We start from the raw sequence: 17387 nt of genomic DNA, 5'->3' as shown, positions 1-17387 counted from the left end.
TATTTCAGCGGAGAGTATAGTGTCCCATAGTCTAATTGCTGAAATCCAGATTATCAGATAATTTTTTAGCCTAAGAAAAAAGAAAAAAAATCAAGCTCTGGTGAGTATTGACACGCATATCAAAACATATCTGCCTCTATCAAAATGGGTTGAAGCCCATGGGTTCCATATTCAAACATGCCATTTTCATCACAACGTGCAATAAAGTCTGACTGCTCTGCATAATCGATAAGGCACAATATATATATAGGTCATTAAAATCCTCACATTCCAAAGTCTCGGCTGCAGGCTTCGGGAAGGAGGCTCCGTTCATACCGAACTATCTCTAGGACCCGGTGCCTCTCCTCCTCACTCTTTGTAGTTTTTGTGTGGAGATGAGGGAGACTGAGATGCTTCTTGCTTATCACGATTCACATCGAGCTTTTTTTTTTTTTACCAACTGAGGGGGGTGCTGAACAGGGCAATTTGAAACCAGGATCATCTCCCACAACTGCTGCTTTTTAATTTATAATTATTGTTCTTTTTTTTCCTTCTTTTTTCATTTTTTTTAGCTTTTAGCCTATTTCACTTCTTTCCGTATCACTGTTACAATTTCTTTTTTTTTCTTTTTCTTTTCTTCAAATTTTGGAACACTATGAAAGCCAATGCATTTCGGGCGCATAACTGCTGCTGGCTGGGACTATGATTTCTCAGCTTTGTTCTCATGACACACTTGCACTCATTCAGTCTCATCAAAACAGGAGAGAGCGCTGATTTGTCTTTAACTTTCTTGCATCTTCGACGATTCCAGCTGCAGCAGGTACTTTCTGCTCTTGAGGTGAGTCTGTATTTTATTTATTTTTTATCCAACCCCCTCTCAGACACAAAGGAAACGTCTATTTTATTATTATTTATAAGAGATGCTTGAAAGCGTGGGAGGGGAACACATTTTCTCACATGGTATTGGTTATTTTCTAGCCTGCGTTTAATTCATTTGTAATCGTCTAAATTGTTGATACAGCTTCACATCGGTGTACTGACTTGATCCAATATTTTTCCTAACAGTAATGTTCAGTGAGTGGAGGCGTGGGACGTGTCAGTGAATACTAATTGCTGTCAGTTGCGGTCTCTGCTGCTTTTTTTTTTCTTTTCTCGCGTGCTGAAGGGAATCCCTAGAAATAATTATGGGTACAGTGACTGTGTGGGTCACATATAAATCCACTTGGCATGTCAAGCCGGTTTAATAGAGCCTCCCTTCGTTCCAGCGGCTGTCCTGCTGTGTGAAGGTGTTGAAGCAGCCATGTGGAGCGGAGAGAGCGCGCCTCTACTTCCCATCTGCCTGCTGGCACTCACAGCTCTCTGGGAAACCAGGTGAGTCTATAGAATGGGAGACGCCTTGAAGAGATCATAATGTATGAGCTGTATTATAGGCAGAAGATCACTCACTGTGTGTCTCTGGGGACGGACTGGAGGTCTCCACTTATCAATCACTCATTATCAGTGGGCACTCAATGCGCAGGAGGCGAGGCATTTACCGCCTTCACCTATCCCCAGTCTGACCATAAAAAACCCGGAGGGCATGTGGGTAATTATTCAGCCTATTGCACGTGTAGTAGGCCTAGCCTACAATTTCTAATATAGGCCTAAACAATCCATACTGGTTTCAAAGGTTATTTGGTGTTATAAATGAGATAGACCAGCTTGCCTATAGATCTATAACAGGATATGAATTGTTGTTTCAACAGCCTTTCTTATTAGATAAGCCTAATAGCTACAGCCAATATCAACCTTGAAATGTGATTTTGTGGCCAAATGGATTTGTTTCCCTCCAAGGAAATTAATATATGAGGCCTAATTCCTACTTTAAATTGATATGTCTGAAAATGTGTCTAACCTGCTTTGTATACCTTCATTTTTACTATGGCTGCAGCAAACCACTGTTTTATCAGAGGACATCTCACATTATCACATCAGGTGTAAAGGTGACAGTTTAGGTCATTTGAGTGTTCACACTAGAGGACATAGTTGACAAAAGAAAGAAATGGCCAATGAGCATGAGAGGCAATTTAAAATAGGCCACTGAATCCAATATCCACTATGTCCCACTCCCTACCAATGTATAGGCTACTGTAGATTCTAAACATGTCTGGATGCAAAATTGTCCATGAAGGCCTGTAGTGCTTGGCTGTAGGCAGGTTTCACAGCAGACATTTTGACATGTCACAGCATTAAAAGCACAGGTGTAAATAATAGGCTACAATTAATTAAGTCAGAATTCTGCTTAGTTGGTTTGGTTTTAGGGTCCTGGTGTTATTAGCCTAAATGCTGGCTCAATGTCACAAACTGGAACACCAGAACAGAGCAGAGCCACCGTTAATGTCATTAGTAACCCCTGTGCTTTCCCAACGTTTCAAAAGTCAAAAGAATGGGAAGAACAAGAACCTCATATCCGTATACAGTAAGCTAACATTATCTGTTAAAAAGTAAAGACCAGATTGGTCTAATTGGTTTTTACAATCAATTCAGCTGTTTTGGAATTATATATATATATATATATATATATATATATATATATATATATATATATATATATATATATAGCCTATATATTTATTTTTTTATTTCATTTTTTATTTTTTAGATGCAACGATAACTGCCAGCCGTGCAGCGTTACATCCGCAAAAAATTTTTTAAAAAATGGCTGCAACGCGGATGCAGCCATTTTGCCATACTGGTCTAATGAAAGTTGTGTAAGCTAATTCTGTTCAGAAATGTAAAATGATTAATATTGTATAGACATTCCATGCTTACAGTAATGTGAAATATGGCCAGATTTTGCACCAGAGTGCAGTTGTGAATATGTCGAGCTTTAATGTAGGACCTTATCTGAATTTATTTACCATGAATCTCTAGCTCTGATTACATTTGCATATTCAGTTGTGTTTTGGCTCCAAGATCAGATGGCTCACAAATGTTCCTCCTTGAACTGGGTCATCCATGTGGATGAGAAACAATGTGTATGTGTGCATCTGTGAGGGCATATATGAAGTCTCTGCCAGATCGTAATTACCTCTTTTTTTCACCCCCTAAATCAAGCCTCAGTGGAAAACAGAGTTATCAGTCTAAATACATTTAGAATGTAATCAAACAAATAATTCCTGTTTGTGAAGTGTCCCTCAGCTGGTCACGTTGTTATTGTGGGTCCAACCACTAGGTCAGTGAATGCCGATGACACATCTGATGCCTTTAAAACAAACATCACCCTGTTCACACGGATCCTGGACAGCTTGCTGGATGGATATGACAACCGTCTACGGCCAGGTCTTGGAGGTAAGAAAAGGATCTACTATCCTTGGCTGTACAGAACTGTATCATTTTACATACCTTTAAGTTGATACTATCTAACTCACTTTTTTGAATGTTTTGAGCTCCCATTCATTATGAAACAGCATGTGCCTTTTTTTTTGGTTGCTCATTTGGAGTGAAAACACTTTATTTAATATCAGATTTGTAGTACTGATAACCTTTGGCAACAATCCTCTCAAGAATAAACTGATAAACACACTCTGTGCACAAACCATTCAGGTTATATAACACTCACTCCACTTCCTGGAAAGTCACGGCAGTAGAACTGGCCACATTTAACCCAGAACAAAGCTATATTCTCGCTTGACTTTTTCCGGGAAAAATAAGTTTGTCTGTCGAATTTGTCAGATATTAGAGGTCAGTGTTAGTTTGATTGTGCTGCATGGTTGTAATGCTAGTTTGACTCTAGGGGCATGCTTGAAGTGATGGCAAAGTAGTATTTTGGAAAATCTGACTGGATCTATCTTATACCCATCGAGCCATTCCTTTTTGGATTATATTTTAAAAGGAGCAGTTTAAGTAAAATGTAGCATTGAAAATCGATTGGTTTTGTTACGCATGACCAGACCCAGAAATTGCAACATAATATAGTAGGTCCCTTAGATTTTTGCACTTTTTGTCATTAGCTATTGGCACAATGGTTAGTGTTATTTCAATGGAAATCTGCCAAGCCACCACTACACTCTAAATAGACAGAGAATGCCATGAGCTGCTTTCCGACCAAGTAGTTACAGGAACGTAGTTCTAGGAAAAGTCCACTTCTAAGCAGATCTACTAACTACTCTCCCCCAAAACCATTTTCCATTTACATTCGCACTGGCCAGGTGGCCATAGGGACTATAGGAGGGGTAAGGGAGTGACGCAAGCACGGCAACAGTCTTTATAGTGTTAAAATCAGAAAACAAATACACCAAAAAAAGTATGAACTAAATACTAAATCTAATGTATATAGCCTATTTGTCATAATTTAAACAAGTTTCCCCTGTGTGTGTTTTGGCTTCCCAGGATCAAATTTGCGTGATCGAGCGATATTTAAAATGCGTCATTCCCTTCATAGAACAGTTTTTGCAAAGCCCATCTAGCGCTCCATAAACCACTGTCTGATCACATGTCTCCATGAGCCAATCAGAGCTGTTCCCTGCCTGCACCGCGCAGCTTAGTTTCTAGACATAGACAGTCACAGAGGACAGAGTAACGTGGGAAAATTCCACGACAGGTAGCAGTCGGTCATCATAAGCCGGTCACGATGTTTACCAGTTTACCAGTAGACGCAACGTTTTGTCCCGTCTGTGTTTTTTTTCAGACAACAGCAGTGACCAGTGCTAGTTTGTGTCTTTTAGCTCATAGCTTTAGCAGCAGACTGTTGGATCCTACAGTGAAATACAGATACACTACACTGTTTAGCAGTCAGCATTTTAGCCGTGTTTAATCCAGTTACTACTGTGGCTAACGGTAGGCTAACGTTACCTGCTGTGTAACGTGTTACTAGTGTTTACTAGCGTGACATTCAGTGATGTTTATGTTGCCTCTAACGTGGGTTACGGAGCATCAGAGCGCAACGCAGACATGTAAGTGGCAGTGTAATGAGCCACAGAAATCCGCGTAGCTATTTTCGTCCGGTAGATACCAGGCACCATATGCGCCGTTAACGTGAACAGAAAATTGCGTTGCCTGTATCTTTCACGGCAAACATGCATGTGTGGAAAGCGGTCGCACAACAGCTGAAATGGCATACTCCTTCACAGTATCCTTCAATAAAGGAGGAATGTAGCACAATATGGATGTATTAGTAGGAATGTAGCACAATATGGATGTATTAGTAGGAATGTAGCACAATATGGATGTAAAAGCAGTTATAATTAGCCTATGTGACAATAAAATTAGTTTTGGCTAAAATCAACAAATAATTGTGATAATTAATCGTGATCTCAATATTGATCAAAATAATCGTGATTATCATTTTGGTCATAATCGTGCAGCCCTATGTGTGTGTGTGTGTGTGTGTGTGTGTGTGTGTGTGTGTGTGTGTGTGTGTGTGTGTGTGTGTGTGTGTGACGGCCGGCCAGCGAAAAGAGAGTTAACCACAGGTTCCCGTTAATCTTATGATGGACATGCGTTGTGATATTTAAACAAATGATCCATCAACGGCGAAATAAAAGCCTCTTATTTACGAGAGCGGTCTGAGAGACCTCCAGCTTACAGCGGGGTCTCTGAGCAGCACTGGCTGAGTGACGAGCTAACGGCCGGGGCAGGCGCCTGCTGGCTGTCGCCTCACTTCATGGAGCTTCTCAACTCCGAAAACTTTGAAGTAAATTGTCAATTTGGCATCGATTTACGCAAGACCGAAATAAAAACAGTTAATTTATCGCCTAAAACGTTGTCAGAAGTGAATTTAGTGATGAATAAGATGGCGAAAATTGTTAAAATTGTCCCGTTGTTGGTCTTTCTGTACCGGAAACCCGACCCTCGTTGATCTAGGTCCCTATGCTGAAAAGGGAACAGCGAAAAGTCCCTGCCCTGAAGTAGGAGCTGCGGTCAGAGGAACTTAAAAATCCACAAATTGGTCCAGACTGAACACGAGAAAAAAAGGGTTCTAGGAATTTCATGTTCTAGGAACTGCAAAAATCCCTCCGGTCGGAAAGCGGCTATTGATATCTCAAGAGGTCAACTGGGAGATTTTTTTTTTTAAGTCCAAAAGCATTTTGTAGTACATTTTGTGTCCTACTTTTAATGAAAATTGGCATTAAAACATGAAGCAATGCTCTCTTACCACGTGTGTTTATTTGTATATACAGTATATTATATATAGGCCTATATGCAAACATATATATACATATATTTATTAAATAATTGAATAATATGCATTGCTGTAATATAAAGTATAAAATATATTTTTACATTCTGCTCAAATTTAGCCATTGAAATGTGATTTTCTGCTCAAATTTAGCCATTGAAATGTGATTTTCCTGAGCTTTTGTGAGGTTTCAATATTTTCCACTCTCTGCAGATTTTGTGTGTCGTTGAGAAACACATTTTCTCTTGTGGCCTCTTTGCCTCTCCATCCTCACCTCCATCCTCCATGTTTGGCATCTCATTTCCAGCTGGCCGCTCACCCCAAAGCTGAGCTCCTCCCTCAGGATTTGGTCCCATTTGAAATTCAAATTCCTGGGGCCATCAGCCCAGTCCAGGAGCTGCCATATGGGGAACAGACCTCCTTTAGCTTGTCAGAGCTCAGCTTGTACAACTGGACCTACAGCAATGGTGCTGCTAGCTTATTTACTGTGTAGGAGAAGCATATTACAACACAGGAGTTCAATGTATTACTTTAAGGACCATAATGAATTTCATGGCCTGTTTCCCTGCACCAAAATGTATACTCACCTATAGAAAATATAAACACAGAGTATGTTTCTGGACGTTTGGTATTTGGCCCTGGCACTTTTGACAAGCTTTTTGAAGTCCGTTGGCGATTTATAGATTGTCCTCCAACAGACACTCTGGAGAAGTGATCCTGTTAAAGGCAGACATGGGGGAGCTCAACGATCTGAAGTAAAACATGAATAAAGACTTCAAACATAAATTAGACGCTTTTATCCGTGGTGTCTTACGGTACAATGATCTCATACATTTCTATCAGATTTGGCCCCGGCGGGAGCCAAACTCCCAAACTCAAGATGTAGTACCATACTGTACTCATTAATGTACACAGGGACTACATCGTGGAGCAGAATGCAGTCTAAGAACAGAAACATGACATCAGATGGAGTTTTCCACATTGTAGACACATTAGATCTTTATGTCTCATCTGTGGGGAAAAACATGTTAACGCTTCACTGTGCGTCTGAAAAAGCGCCTCAGCACAGCTGCATGAGTGTGTTCACTCAGACATACATTATATTCTGGGATACAGAGTCAGTCCCTTTGACAGTTTTCGTTGTTCAAGTAGTGTGCCACCCAAAAAAAGTACTTCAAATATTGAATAATTTGTTTACAGCATCCTTACACCTTACTTTCATATAGAACAGATTACAACATGTATTTCTGCCGCATGGTCATCTGACTTGCAGTGGCACTCATAAGTTTATGAACCCATGCTAAAGTTGACTAAAAGGAGGAATAAAAAAATCATCTTTTGGAAATTGATCTTAATGCCTTAATTTAAAAAATGTGGAAAAATCCAACCTTTAAGGACACCAATTGTCTATGTGAATGAATAATGTATCGTGAGTAAATAAATGTTCTTCCTTAAAATACAGGGGGCATAAGTAAGTACACCTTTATGTTAAATTCCCGTAGAGGCAGGCAGGTTTTTATATTTAAAGGCCAGTTATTTCATGGATCCAGGATACTATGCATCCTGATAAAGTTCCCTTGGCCTTTGGAATTAAAATAGCCCCCCCCCCCCCACATCATCACATGCCCTTCACTATACCTAGAGATTGGCATGGGGTATTTTCCATAAAATCATCTCTCAATGCAAATCAAACCAGCTATTAGGCTAACTGAAATAAAAACATGCCAATATCTAGGTATGGTGAAGGGTATGTGATGATGTGGGGGGGCTATTTTAATTCCAAAGGCCAAGGGAACTTTATCAGGATGCATAGTATCCTGGATCCATGAAATAACTGGCCTTTAAAAATAAAAACCTGCCTGCCTCTATGGGAATTTAACATAAAGGTGTACTTACTTATGCCCCCTGTATTTTAAGGAAGAACATTTGTTTATTTACGATAAATTATTCATTCACAAAAACAATTGGTGTCCTTAAAGGTTGGATTTTTCCTCTTTTTTAATTAAGGCATTAATAATTAAATTAAATTAAATAATTTCCAAAAGATGTTTTTTTTTTATTCCTCTTTTTTAGTCAACTTTAGCATGGGTTCATAAACTTCTGAGTGCCACTGTAGGAGATTTATTGTCCCTTATGTCTGTATTTTGCTTTTCCACATGATTATTCAAAGATAGAAAACCGCAATGAAAGACAGCTATGGGGCGTGGACAAAATAACAGGAACACCAGTGTAATGTAGTGCAATAAATTTACTTTAAAGGTACTCTAAGCGATGTCACGCGTTTTTTAGGCTACAACATTTTTTGTCACATACAGCAAACATCTCCTCACTATCTGCGAGCTTCCGGTCCCCTGAACACACTGTAAAAAAAACGCGGTCTCTGTAGACAGCCCAGGGTCCACACACGCCAACAAAAACAAAGTGGTCCAACCTGGACCATGTAAACATACACAAACCGTTTTCCAGTGTTCAGCGAATAACGGACAAGAAGGATTATTTTTTTTTGGGGGGTTCCAGTGTTTCCTTTAGGAGTTCTTTTAGCAGTGGGGGCAGGTCCGAACTACTTCAGCATGTAAATAATGCACCTAAAATACAAATGTTCTCCGACATGTACTCTAACAATGCAGCCCTATTTCTGTTACCGTGGGGGGCAGAAATGTTGCCGTGGGGGGCCGCCACGGTCAAATCAACATAGAGGAAACACTGGTTTCAGCCAAAATTAAATCAGTTGCAGTCTGTTACCATTTGACTGTACACAAAATGTCCTATAATCCTATATCAAGGTGGAACGTTGAGTTAGTGTTTAGAGGTTTTTCCTAAGGTGTGCGACATTTAAACCTTTCCCGATGAGCACTCTGCTGTGTCTTATGGCGGTGAACAAGAGCTGTGAGTTGAAACATTTTACCACTCCCACTGATAATCAAATGATAAAGATTGGAAAGATGAATCTAGGGCAGAGGTTTTCAAGATGAAGCCATAAGTCCCCTTGGGGCTACTAGAAGGTTCCAGGGGGAAAGAAAAAAACAACTGTAATCGTTTTCAGGCTGCACATTTGATGGCTAAGCAGGCTAATACTGTCAGAAGCAAAAACTGCTATTTGCGCCAATACAAAGCCTATAATGTAATTACTGTGGACTAAATTGTTACCCACACTGGTTTAATCCAGCATTTCATTTTTTATACTTGTGATCTGTTTTGAAGCAATACCAAATGCAGCGATTGGTTTCTGTCACTTTAGCTGAAATCAAACCAGCAGAGATGGGAAGTAACGAGGTACAAATCAGCCCGGTCTCATGGAAGTTCGTGTAAATGTGACGTTATTTGAATCTATTGATACGTGTTCACGGAGACGTTTTTGTCGTTTTTTACGTGGTGGACAACACGAAAATGTGAAGTAATGTATTTCAATGGGAAGCATATTTCGTGGCCACAGAACGAAATTGTAGGGAGTAATATAAAAAGCCGAAAATCCGCGTAGGGAGGTTGGTCAGGGGGATCGCGTCCCGTTTGCGGCGCTTTGTTTCCCAGGGATGGCGTCCCTGCTTGTGGCGTTTTGTCCCGCGTGTTACTGTGGCGCGTCTCCCGCCGTTTAAGGCGCTTCTTTTACTTTCGGCGTTTAAGTTTAAGGCGCCCTTTTCTCCGGTCCCCCCCCGTTTTTTTCCTAAACCCAACCTCCGCCATCCTGTTATTCCGGCCGCTCCGCCCGCAGCTGGGCGGTCCCAGCGGGCGCTCACCGGCTTATGGAGCGTCCTTTTGGCGCCGCCGGTGCCGCCCAGCCCACTTCGCTGGCGCCGGCTTATGGAGTTTACTTGCCGCCCCGCCCTTTCCCCGAGAAAATAATGTGACATTTACACATAAAAAATAACGTGACAGTTACACGTAAAAAATAACGTGACAGTTACACGTAAAAAACGAGAAAAACGTCTCCGTGAACACGTATCAATAGATTAAGAATAACGTGGATTTACACGAACTGCCGTGAGACGGGTTGAAATACTTTGTTACTGTACTCATGTAGATTTTTCAGATATTTTTACTTTACTTTACTATTTATTTATGTGCCGACTTTTTACTTTAACTCCTTACATTTTTAACACGGATATCTGTACTTTCTACTCCTTACATTTTACAAAATTGGCTCGTTACTTTAGTTTCAAATAATTTCAGTGGAGATACCGTTATTATTTTTCGCGTCATCAATACCGAATTCTATCTAATTGGATGGGAATAAACTGTACGTTGTTGTAATGTGCTGCAAATTGTGCCAACCGAAACACCACAAACTGCTGGCTTTCAAGAATTCACCATCAAATTTGAAAAAAAACACATAGAGGTAAATGCACCTTTTTTTTGTTATCAAAAGCTATTTGTTGTTTGTTTCAGTAACTTTATTAAGTTTACGTTAATGGTCAGTTACGTTTGTTCTGCTAGCAATGACGATGCCTTGGTTCGCTAGCATTTAGTTAAGTAACCCAAGTAACGTTAAGGTTAGCGAGCGTTCAGTTTATTTGAAAATAATCAAATACTAGCTGATATCTGCATACAGCTTTATATTACTTACTATATTACTAATTCAGTAACTTGATTTAGTGTAACAGTGCTGTAGTTAACTTGAGTAACGTTAACTCAAGGCCGTTCTTGTTTTCGAGACCACTTAAGTTAACGTTACTTGGTCTGGTCTCAAATTGACTTTATTTTGGGCTAATGTTAACGTTAATGTCTCAAACCTCTCAGACGTAAGTGAGAGGACTCATGTTTGAATTCTCACAGAATCACAATTTAATTCATATCTAGCTAGTCAGAATCTTATTAACCTGGAGTCCCAGTCTCTGTCACAATAATCATATATGTGATGTTTTAAGCCTATTGGCAGACATCCATTTGAAATCTAGGCAATGTCTACTGAAGTTTCTCAGCTTGTACTCTAGTAACATTTGTGTGGTCCAGGTAGCTTTGCATAAAAACTTTTTGTCATACGCAAGGACAGAGGGAAGGGGAAAGGAGGTGGAGTCTTAATCTACGTGAAAGACAGTATCGATAGTCATCAAATAGACATTCCAGTGCAAACCTTGGAATGTGTCGGTGTTACTATAACCCTTTCAGCACAAATGTCATTCATTTTACTTGCTGTATATCGACCACCAAATGCGACAAATGAATTTTATCTTGGCTTAGCTGAAATACTGAAGATATATGAAAGAAAAGAAACTCTGTTAATGGGTGATCTTAATATAAACTGGCTTGATAAATTAAGAAAGAAAAAACTTAAGGATATCACAAACTCGGTACAAATGACTCAAATGATAAACAAGCCAACTAGACTAACAAAAAAATCCCAAACTTTAATTGATCTCATATTTACAAATAAACCAGATAGGGTGACTAAAACATACAATTTAATAACAGGTCTGTCAGATCACAACCTCACTCTAGTTGCTAGAAAAATAAATAAATCCAGGTATAGGGACAAACAGCAAATAAAAAATAAAAATAAAATGTTCCATATTCCTAAGAGAAATCAAATTGCACTGATGAATGATTTAAATGAAATAGATTGGGAGTGTAAAGTTGACAGTAAAGGCTGTGAGTATACATGCAATAATATTACTTTAACTTTACAGGAGACCGTTACCAAATATACAGAATTAAAGAGAAACAAAACTAATAAAAAGAAATTGCCATGGTTTGGTAGCTCTCTTTGGGATCTAATGAAGCAGAGAGATCTGGCACTAAAAACCTTTCTGAAATCAAAATTGACTACTGATCATTATGTATATAAAAGTCTAAGGAACAAGGTTACCACGCAGCTTAGAAAAGCCAAAGCAAATTTTTATTTAAATCTGATTAAAGATGTAAAAGGAAATAGTAAACTTCTTTGGAAAGGTATGGATAAATTACTTGGAAAAGAAAAAACACATTGTGATCGTGTGCAACTGAAAATAAATGGAGTTATTTTAAATGAGAATACAGAGATGCCAACGCATTTTAATGATTATTTTTTAGATTCTGTGCGGAACCTGGCAGACACGTTCCCGAAATCAATTTGTGAACATAGCTTTACTTGTGATGAGTCTCTCTTTAAATTACTTCATGTAGAAGAAGTGACAGTTTTAAAAGTAATATCACACTTAAATAATAGTAAATCTAAGGATATTTTTGCCATTGATTCTGTGTTTTTAAAAGAGCACAAGGAAATTTTACCTCCAGTGCTAACTAAAGTTATAAATCAGTCTATAAATGAAAGTATTTTTCCTACAGCTTTGAAAACAGCTATAGTAAAGCTTATACACAAGTCAGGAGACAAGCTCCAGGTCTCTAACTATAGACCTATAAGCATTCTTCCTACTATCTCCAAAGTCTTTGAAAAGGTGGTTGCAGCCCAGCTAGTGGAACATCTTGACTACAATGCTGCATTACATCCTCTCCAATTTGGTTTCAGAAAACGATACTCAACGGAGACAGCATGTTGTTATTTACTAGAGGAAATAAAATCAAGTCTGGATAGCGGAGGAGTTGTAGGGGCGGTCTTTCTTGACTTGCGTAAGGCATTTGATACAGTAAACCATGAATTACTGATAGATAAATTAACAAATTTCTCTATTAGTATAAGTACAATTAATTGGATTCAATCTTTTCTCAGTGCAAGGCAGCAGTGTGTATCAATAAATAATGTATTATCTCCCTTACGAGCATGCACTATGGGTGTGCCGCAGGGCTCTATATTAGGGCCCTTGTTGTTTTCTCTTTATATTAATGATTTTCCGTCTGTGTGTAATAATGCTAAAATGATAATGTACGCTGATGATACAGTGGTGTATATTCATGGTAAAACTATTAAGGATGTTGCCCGAAAGTTAACTGAGGAAATGAAAAATATTTCTATTTGGCTAAAAAACTCTCATTTAACTTTGAATGTTGACAAAACGGTCTCTATGTTTTTTACAAACCGCCGTAAGCTCTCGTCATGTAAAACTGATCCAAAAATCATAATTGAAGGTCAGGAAATATCAAGTGTTGACCAAATTAAATATTTAGGAGTCATTCTTGACCCAAATATAAATTTCAAAAAACATATTAAAAAGACAACCAACACGTTGAAAATCAACATGGCACAGTTTAGATATATTAGGAACTCTTTGACCATAGATGCATCTAATTTATATCTAAATGCGATGATAATTCCGCACTTTCGTTTCTGCATGACGAGTTGGTCACAGGCATGTAAAACAGCATTAAGGCCCCTGGAAACATTGTACAAAAGTTCTCTTAAGGTTCATGACAAGAAATCTCGGCTATTTCACCACTGTCATATTCTTAAAAAACATAGTATATTAAGTTTTGAAAACATAATCATATATTCAAATATCTGTCTTTTGTTTAAGATAATAAATGGTATTGCAGCTCCTCCGGTTAAAAAGTATATCTTACTGAGCTCAGAAATTACAACTCGAGCGACTGCTCGGGGAGAGTGTAGGATTCCACAGTGTAAAACGGCATTCGGCAGCTCAGCTTTTTCAAGTGTGGCTATCAGACAGTGGAATATGTTGCCAACAGAGCTGATAACATGTGCAAATTTAAAAAAAGATTCATATCGGGCCAAAAAATGGCTTCTTTTAAAACAAACATGCTCACATAATGTATAGTAATTGATGTGTATGTGGGAGTGTATTAGTAAATGAATGCTGAGGAATGAATGAAGGGTGGGATCATTTTAATGCTCATTTGAATGTTGGTTATAGGATAAATGTTTTTATTCAATTAAATTTGTTGACATCAGCCTGCCCAGGGAATACAGGTGGAAACTAGCACATGTGCTACAACCTGGTATAATGCATTTCTCCTGTCTAAGGTTAATGTATATTGTACGTTGTCCCTGTTTAAATAAATAAATAAATGAAATGAAGGCTACTTTTAATTTTATACTTGAAGTAAATTTCCAAGCCTGTACTTTGTTACTTTTACTTGAGTAAAGAAGTTAAATCAGTCAGTACTTCTACTTGAGTACGGAAAGTGAGTACTTTTGCCATCTCTGCATACCAGGTTGCAGAGAGTGAATCTAGAAGGCACAGTTGCTCCCACATCATCATAGTGTGACTGCTAGGCAGCTCACTTCTGTTCATATTCACACTTCTGCTCCTAATTTGTTTTCATCAAAGACACGTAATCCATGTCTCGAAACATAATTAAGAATTACAGTTTTGTTGTATGGGAACGTTGTTAGTTTGTTAACACTTGCTATCTGTGTTTCGAAACGTAATTAAGAATGCAGTTTTGTTGAATGGGAGTGTTTTGTTGTTAATTTGCTAACACTTACTGTATCTGTTTACTGATAAATGGAGCTTTATGCTACACTGCTTTCTTTGGTGCAACACAAACTAAATCACAACACTGTAGCATGACATGATATGCAAACTTGTATCATTGTATAAAGTTTGATATAATTGTTACACACCTAATATTCGCTGTGGTGCTCTGATCTGTTTTCTAAGTTCTTGCTAGCTTGCCTTGTTTACAATGGATATTGTTGAACATTTATGTTTGCACTGTGATTGACATTGTGATGCCTTTCTGTTGGATTGGTTGAGTCTTTAATCTTGGTGTCAGGATGATTATTGCTGCTCATGCAATTATTAGGACCACAATATCTGCTCAATCAGCTTAAAAAGGCTAGCAATGCTAACTACACAGAAACATTAAACACAACACTTTACCTATACTAAAGTACAGGACATCAGGTGTTAAAGACATGTAATCTGGACTGATGTCATTTGCTCCCTCTGACCTATCCAGCGGTACAACATTAGGTTTTTGCCATAGACAATAAAAGAATGGACACAGCGACGCCATATATTTATACGGAGACCAGTGAAGTCACTCTTCCGGTGATGGCTGAGCGTGCTGCGCAGCCTCAAACTGAGCTTGACGACGTAGATGTGACGTGAGCAACCTGTCTGAATCTTGCAGAGACGGAGAGCGTAGGTATACAGTATGTAAGGAGATGACATGGGCACATGCTAATTATTGCTAACTAAAGTTAGCATTAGTAATTAAACTTAAACCGCTAATGTCAGTCAAAACCGGTCAAAACTGCCTGCGAGCTTCTCCTGTACTGTACGGTAATTTCTCTACTATGAGACAGTAAGTTGCGTGGGTTATGACCCAATCGTTAGCCTATTTTTATAAAAGCGTCTGCTACGGCAATTAAACATGGGTCAGCAGGCCCATCCGTACCGTATGATTCAGATTATATGAAAAGCACATGTTTCTGACTTTTCTTGCTGGATAAATGAACTTTAGGTATTGTCCTTGTCCCTATAAATAATAAGTGGTGTCCTGACATCCTCCGGCATTAAATGCACTTTGGATGTTTTTTAATAGACTTTCCCCGAGGGCTGTGCTTTTATAGGTTTGCTACTGTGAAGATGCATCATTTGTACAAATAGGGTTAGTTTTGCTTGTGAATTTGCTCCACTCATGCAATGCAAATGGACTGCAGCTGTCATTTTGGTGGTGGAATTTGGTTCTCTACAGAACTGTTTATTGTTTATTGTTTATTCTTGTGGGTTGTGATTTTTTTGTGATGGCCATGATATAAAAACACATTGTATAAATACACACAAAAGTGAATTCCCTATAACACATCCAATAGGAATTTATAAATAATAATCTGGGTAATCAACAAACCCTAAACAAGAACACAATATGATCAACAAAAGAGCAAACAGCGCTTCATAAAAGCAAAAGAGGTCAATTCTCATTTAAATATGCAGAATAAATAAAAAAAACAGCATACATATACATAATTACATCAACAATACAAAACGGTGAAGCAATGCTATTAAAAGCACAAAGTATCTAGAGCAAATGTTACTTCTCTTAATGATTTTTGTTAAAATGCACAATACAGGAAAAAAAAAAACAGAATAACTTATGAATAGAAAATGCTCTGGGTAGTACAAAGCAAACCACAAGACTTCTTCTGCTACTACGTCATGCAAATATTTTACTTGTATGAAAAAAAACTTTGTTCTGTATGTTATTGTGATCAAGTTAGATGTTTCAAAAAACAATGACTGAAAGATCTGGAAGATTGTTTGTTTTGGTTGTCTTTGGCGAGTAACCAAAAACTGTACTCAAGTAAAAGTACTGTTACTTCAGAATAATATGACTCAAGTAAAAGTAAAATGTAGTCATCCAAATAATTACTTGAGTAAGAGTAAAAAAGTACTTGGTGAAAAAACTCCTCAAGTACTGAGTAACTGTTGAGTAACGTCGATTACGTGATTACGTAACGTGATTTATTTTTTACCACAAACATTCAATCAGACAGACAAAAATACAAAATAATCATATTTAGGAAAATTATAGTTCATCCAATCAATAATAACCAATAATAGCTTAAATTAAAATAATCCAGGCAAATTCAAGTACTTAAAAAATAAAATAATAATAAATAAAAAATAAATAAGCACAAGTAACACAAATTTCCAAACCTTTATACTTTTTTACCAGGCTCTGCAGGCAGAACTAGAACAAGGCAGCCCATAAAGTGTGTGTGTGTGTGTGTGTGTGTGTGTGTGTGTGTGTGTGTGTGTGTGTGTGTGTGTGTGTGTGTGTGTGTGTTGTGTGTTGTGTGTGTGTGTGTGTGTGTGTGTGTGTGTGTGTGTGTGTGTGTGTGTGTGTGTCAAAACATGCAGAAACAAACAATTTCACCAAAGAATCACTCGGTGATGTCACTATTAAGCATCAACAGTAGTTGGCTCTCAATGTTCTTGCTATGAAGCTGTGATCGTTGAGCAGTGAACAGGAGTCCTGCAGGACTGAAAAGTCTCTCACAGCCTGCACATGCAGGAAGACCTGTGTCGACTTTGAGTGACAGCTTCTTGATGTGAGGAAAGGCGTGGAGTAGCTCCATACCTGCAGGGGACAGACACCAAAGGTACCTCTACAGCTCTCCTACTTGTGATTTTCCCAACTCCTTGGATGCAAAGAAGTCAGTTCCTCAAGTTAGCTTTTGAATGCTGAAATGTTCGTTTGTTTTGGTAGACACAGAAGACTAAATGTAAAATTTCAAGCCAATAGGAATACTTGGAATTGATGGTGGAGGTAAATATTCATGAAAAAGGACAAGTTTGTGAATGGGCAACACAGATTTTGATAATGAACAACTAGACACGTTACACACTGGACCTTTAAGGACTGTAATAGTAAACAATCTCAGACACAGCTATTAAGAAGTTCACAGCAC

The 17387-nt window shown here is 38.4% G+C and overlaps 1 protein-coding gene across 1 annotated transcript in view; it reads left to right on the top strand.

Annotated features, from left to right (window-relative positions):
• The first annotated feature begins 357 nt into the window (after positions 1 to 357).
• LOC120566783 (gamma-aminobutyric acid receptor subunit alpha-2) overlaps positions 358 to 17387 on the top strand; it is an 80131-nt gene continuing 63101 nt past the window's right edge. The window contains exons 1-3 of the mRNA XM_039813421.1: positions 358 to 817; positions 1245 to 1350; positions 3194 to 3309. Of these exons, the coding sequence (XP_039669355.1) occupies positions 1280 to 1350; positions 3194 to 3309 (187 nt within the window). The 5' untranslated portion in view covers positions 358 to 817; positions 1245 to 1279. The remainder of the gene's footprint in view (positions 818 to 1244; positions 1351 to 3193; positions 3310 to 17387) is intronic.

The sequence above is a fragment of the Perca fluviatilis genome, chromosome 10, assembly GCF_010015445.1.
Source record: "Perca fluviatilis chromosome 10, GENO_Pfluv_1.0, whole genome shotgun sequence".
In the NCBI taxonomy this organism is placed as follows: Eukaryota; Metazoa; Chordata; class Actinopteri; order Perciformes; family Percidae; genus Perca; species Perca fluviatilis.
The sequence above is the reverse complement of the archived record's forward strand: the minus strand, read 5'-3'. Positions and strand labels throughout refer to the sequence as shown.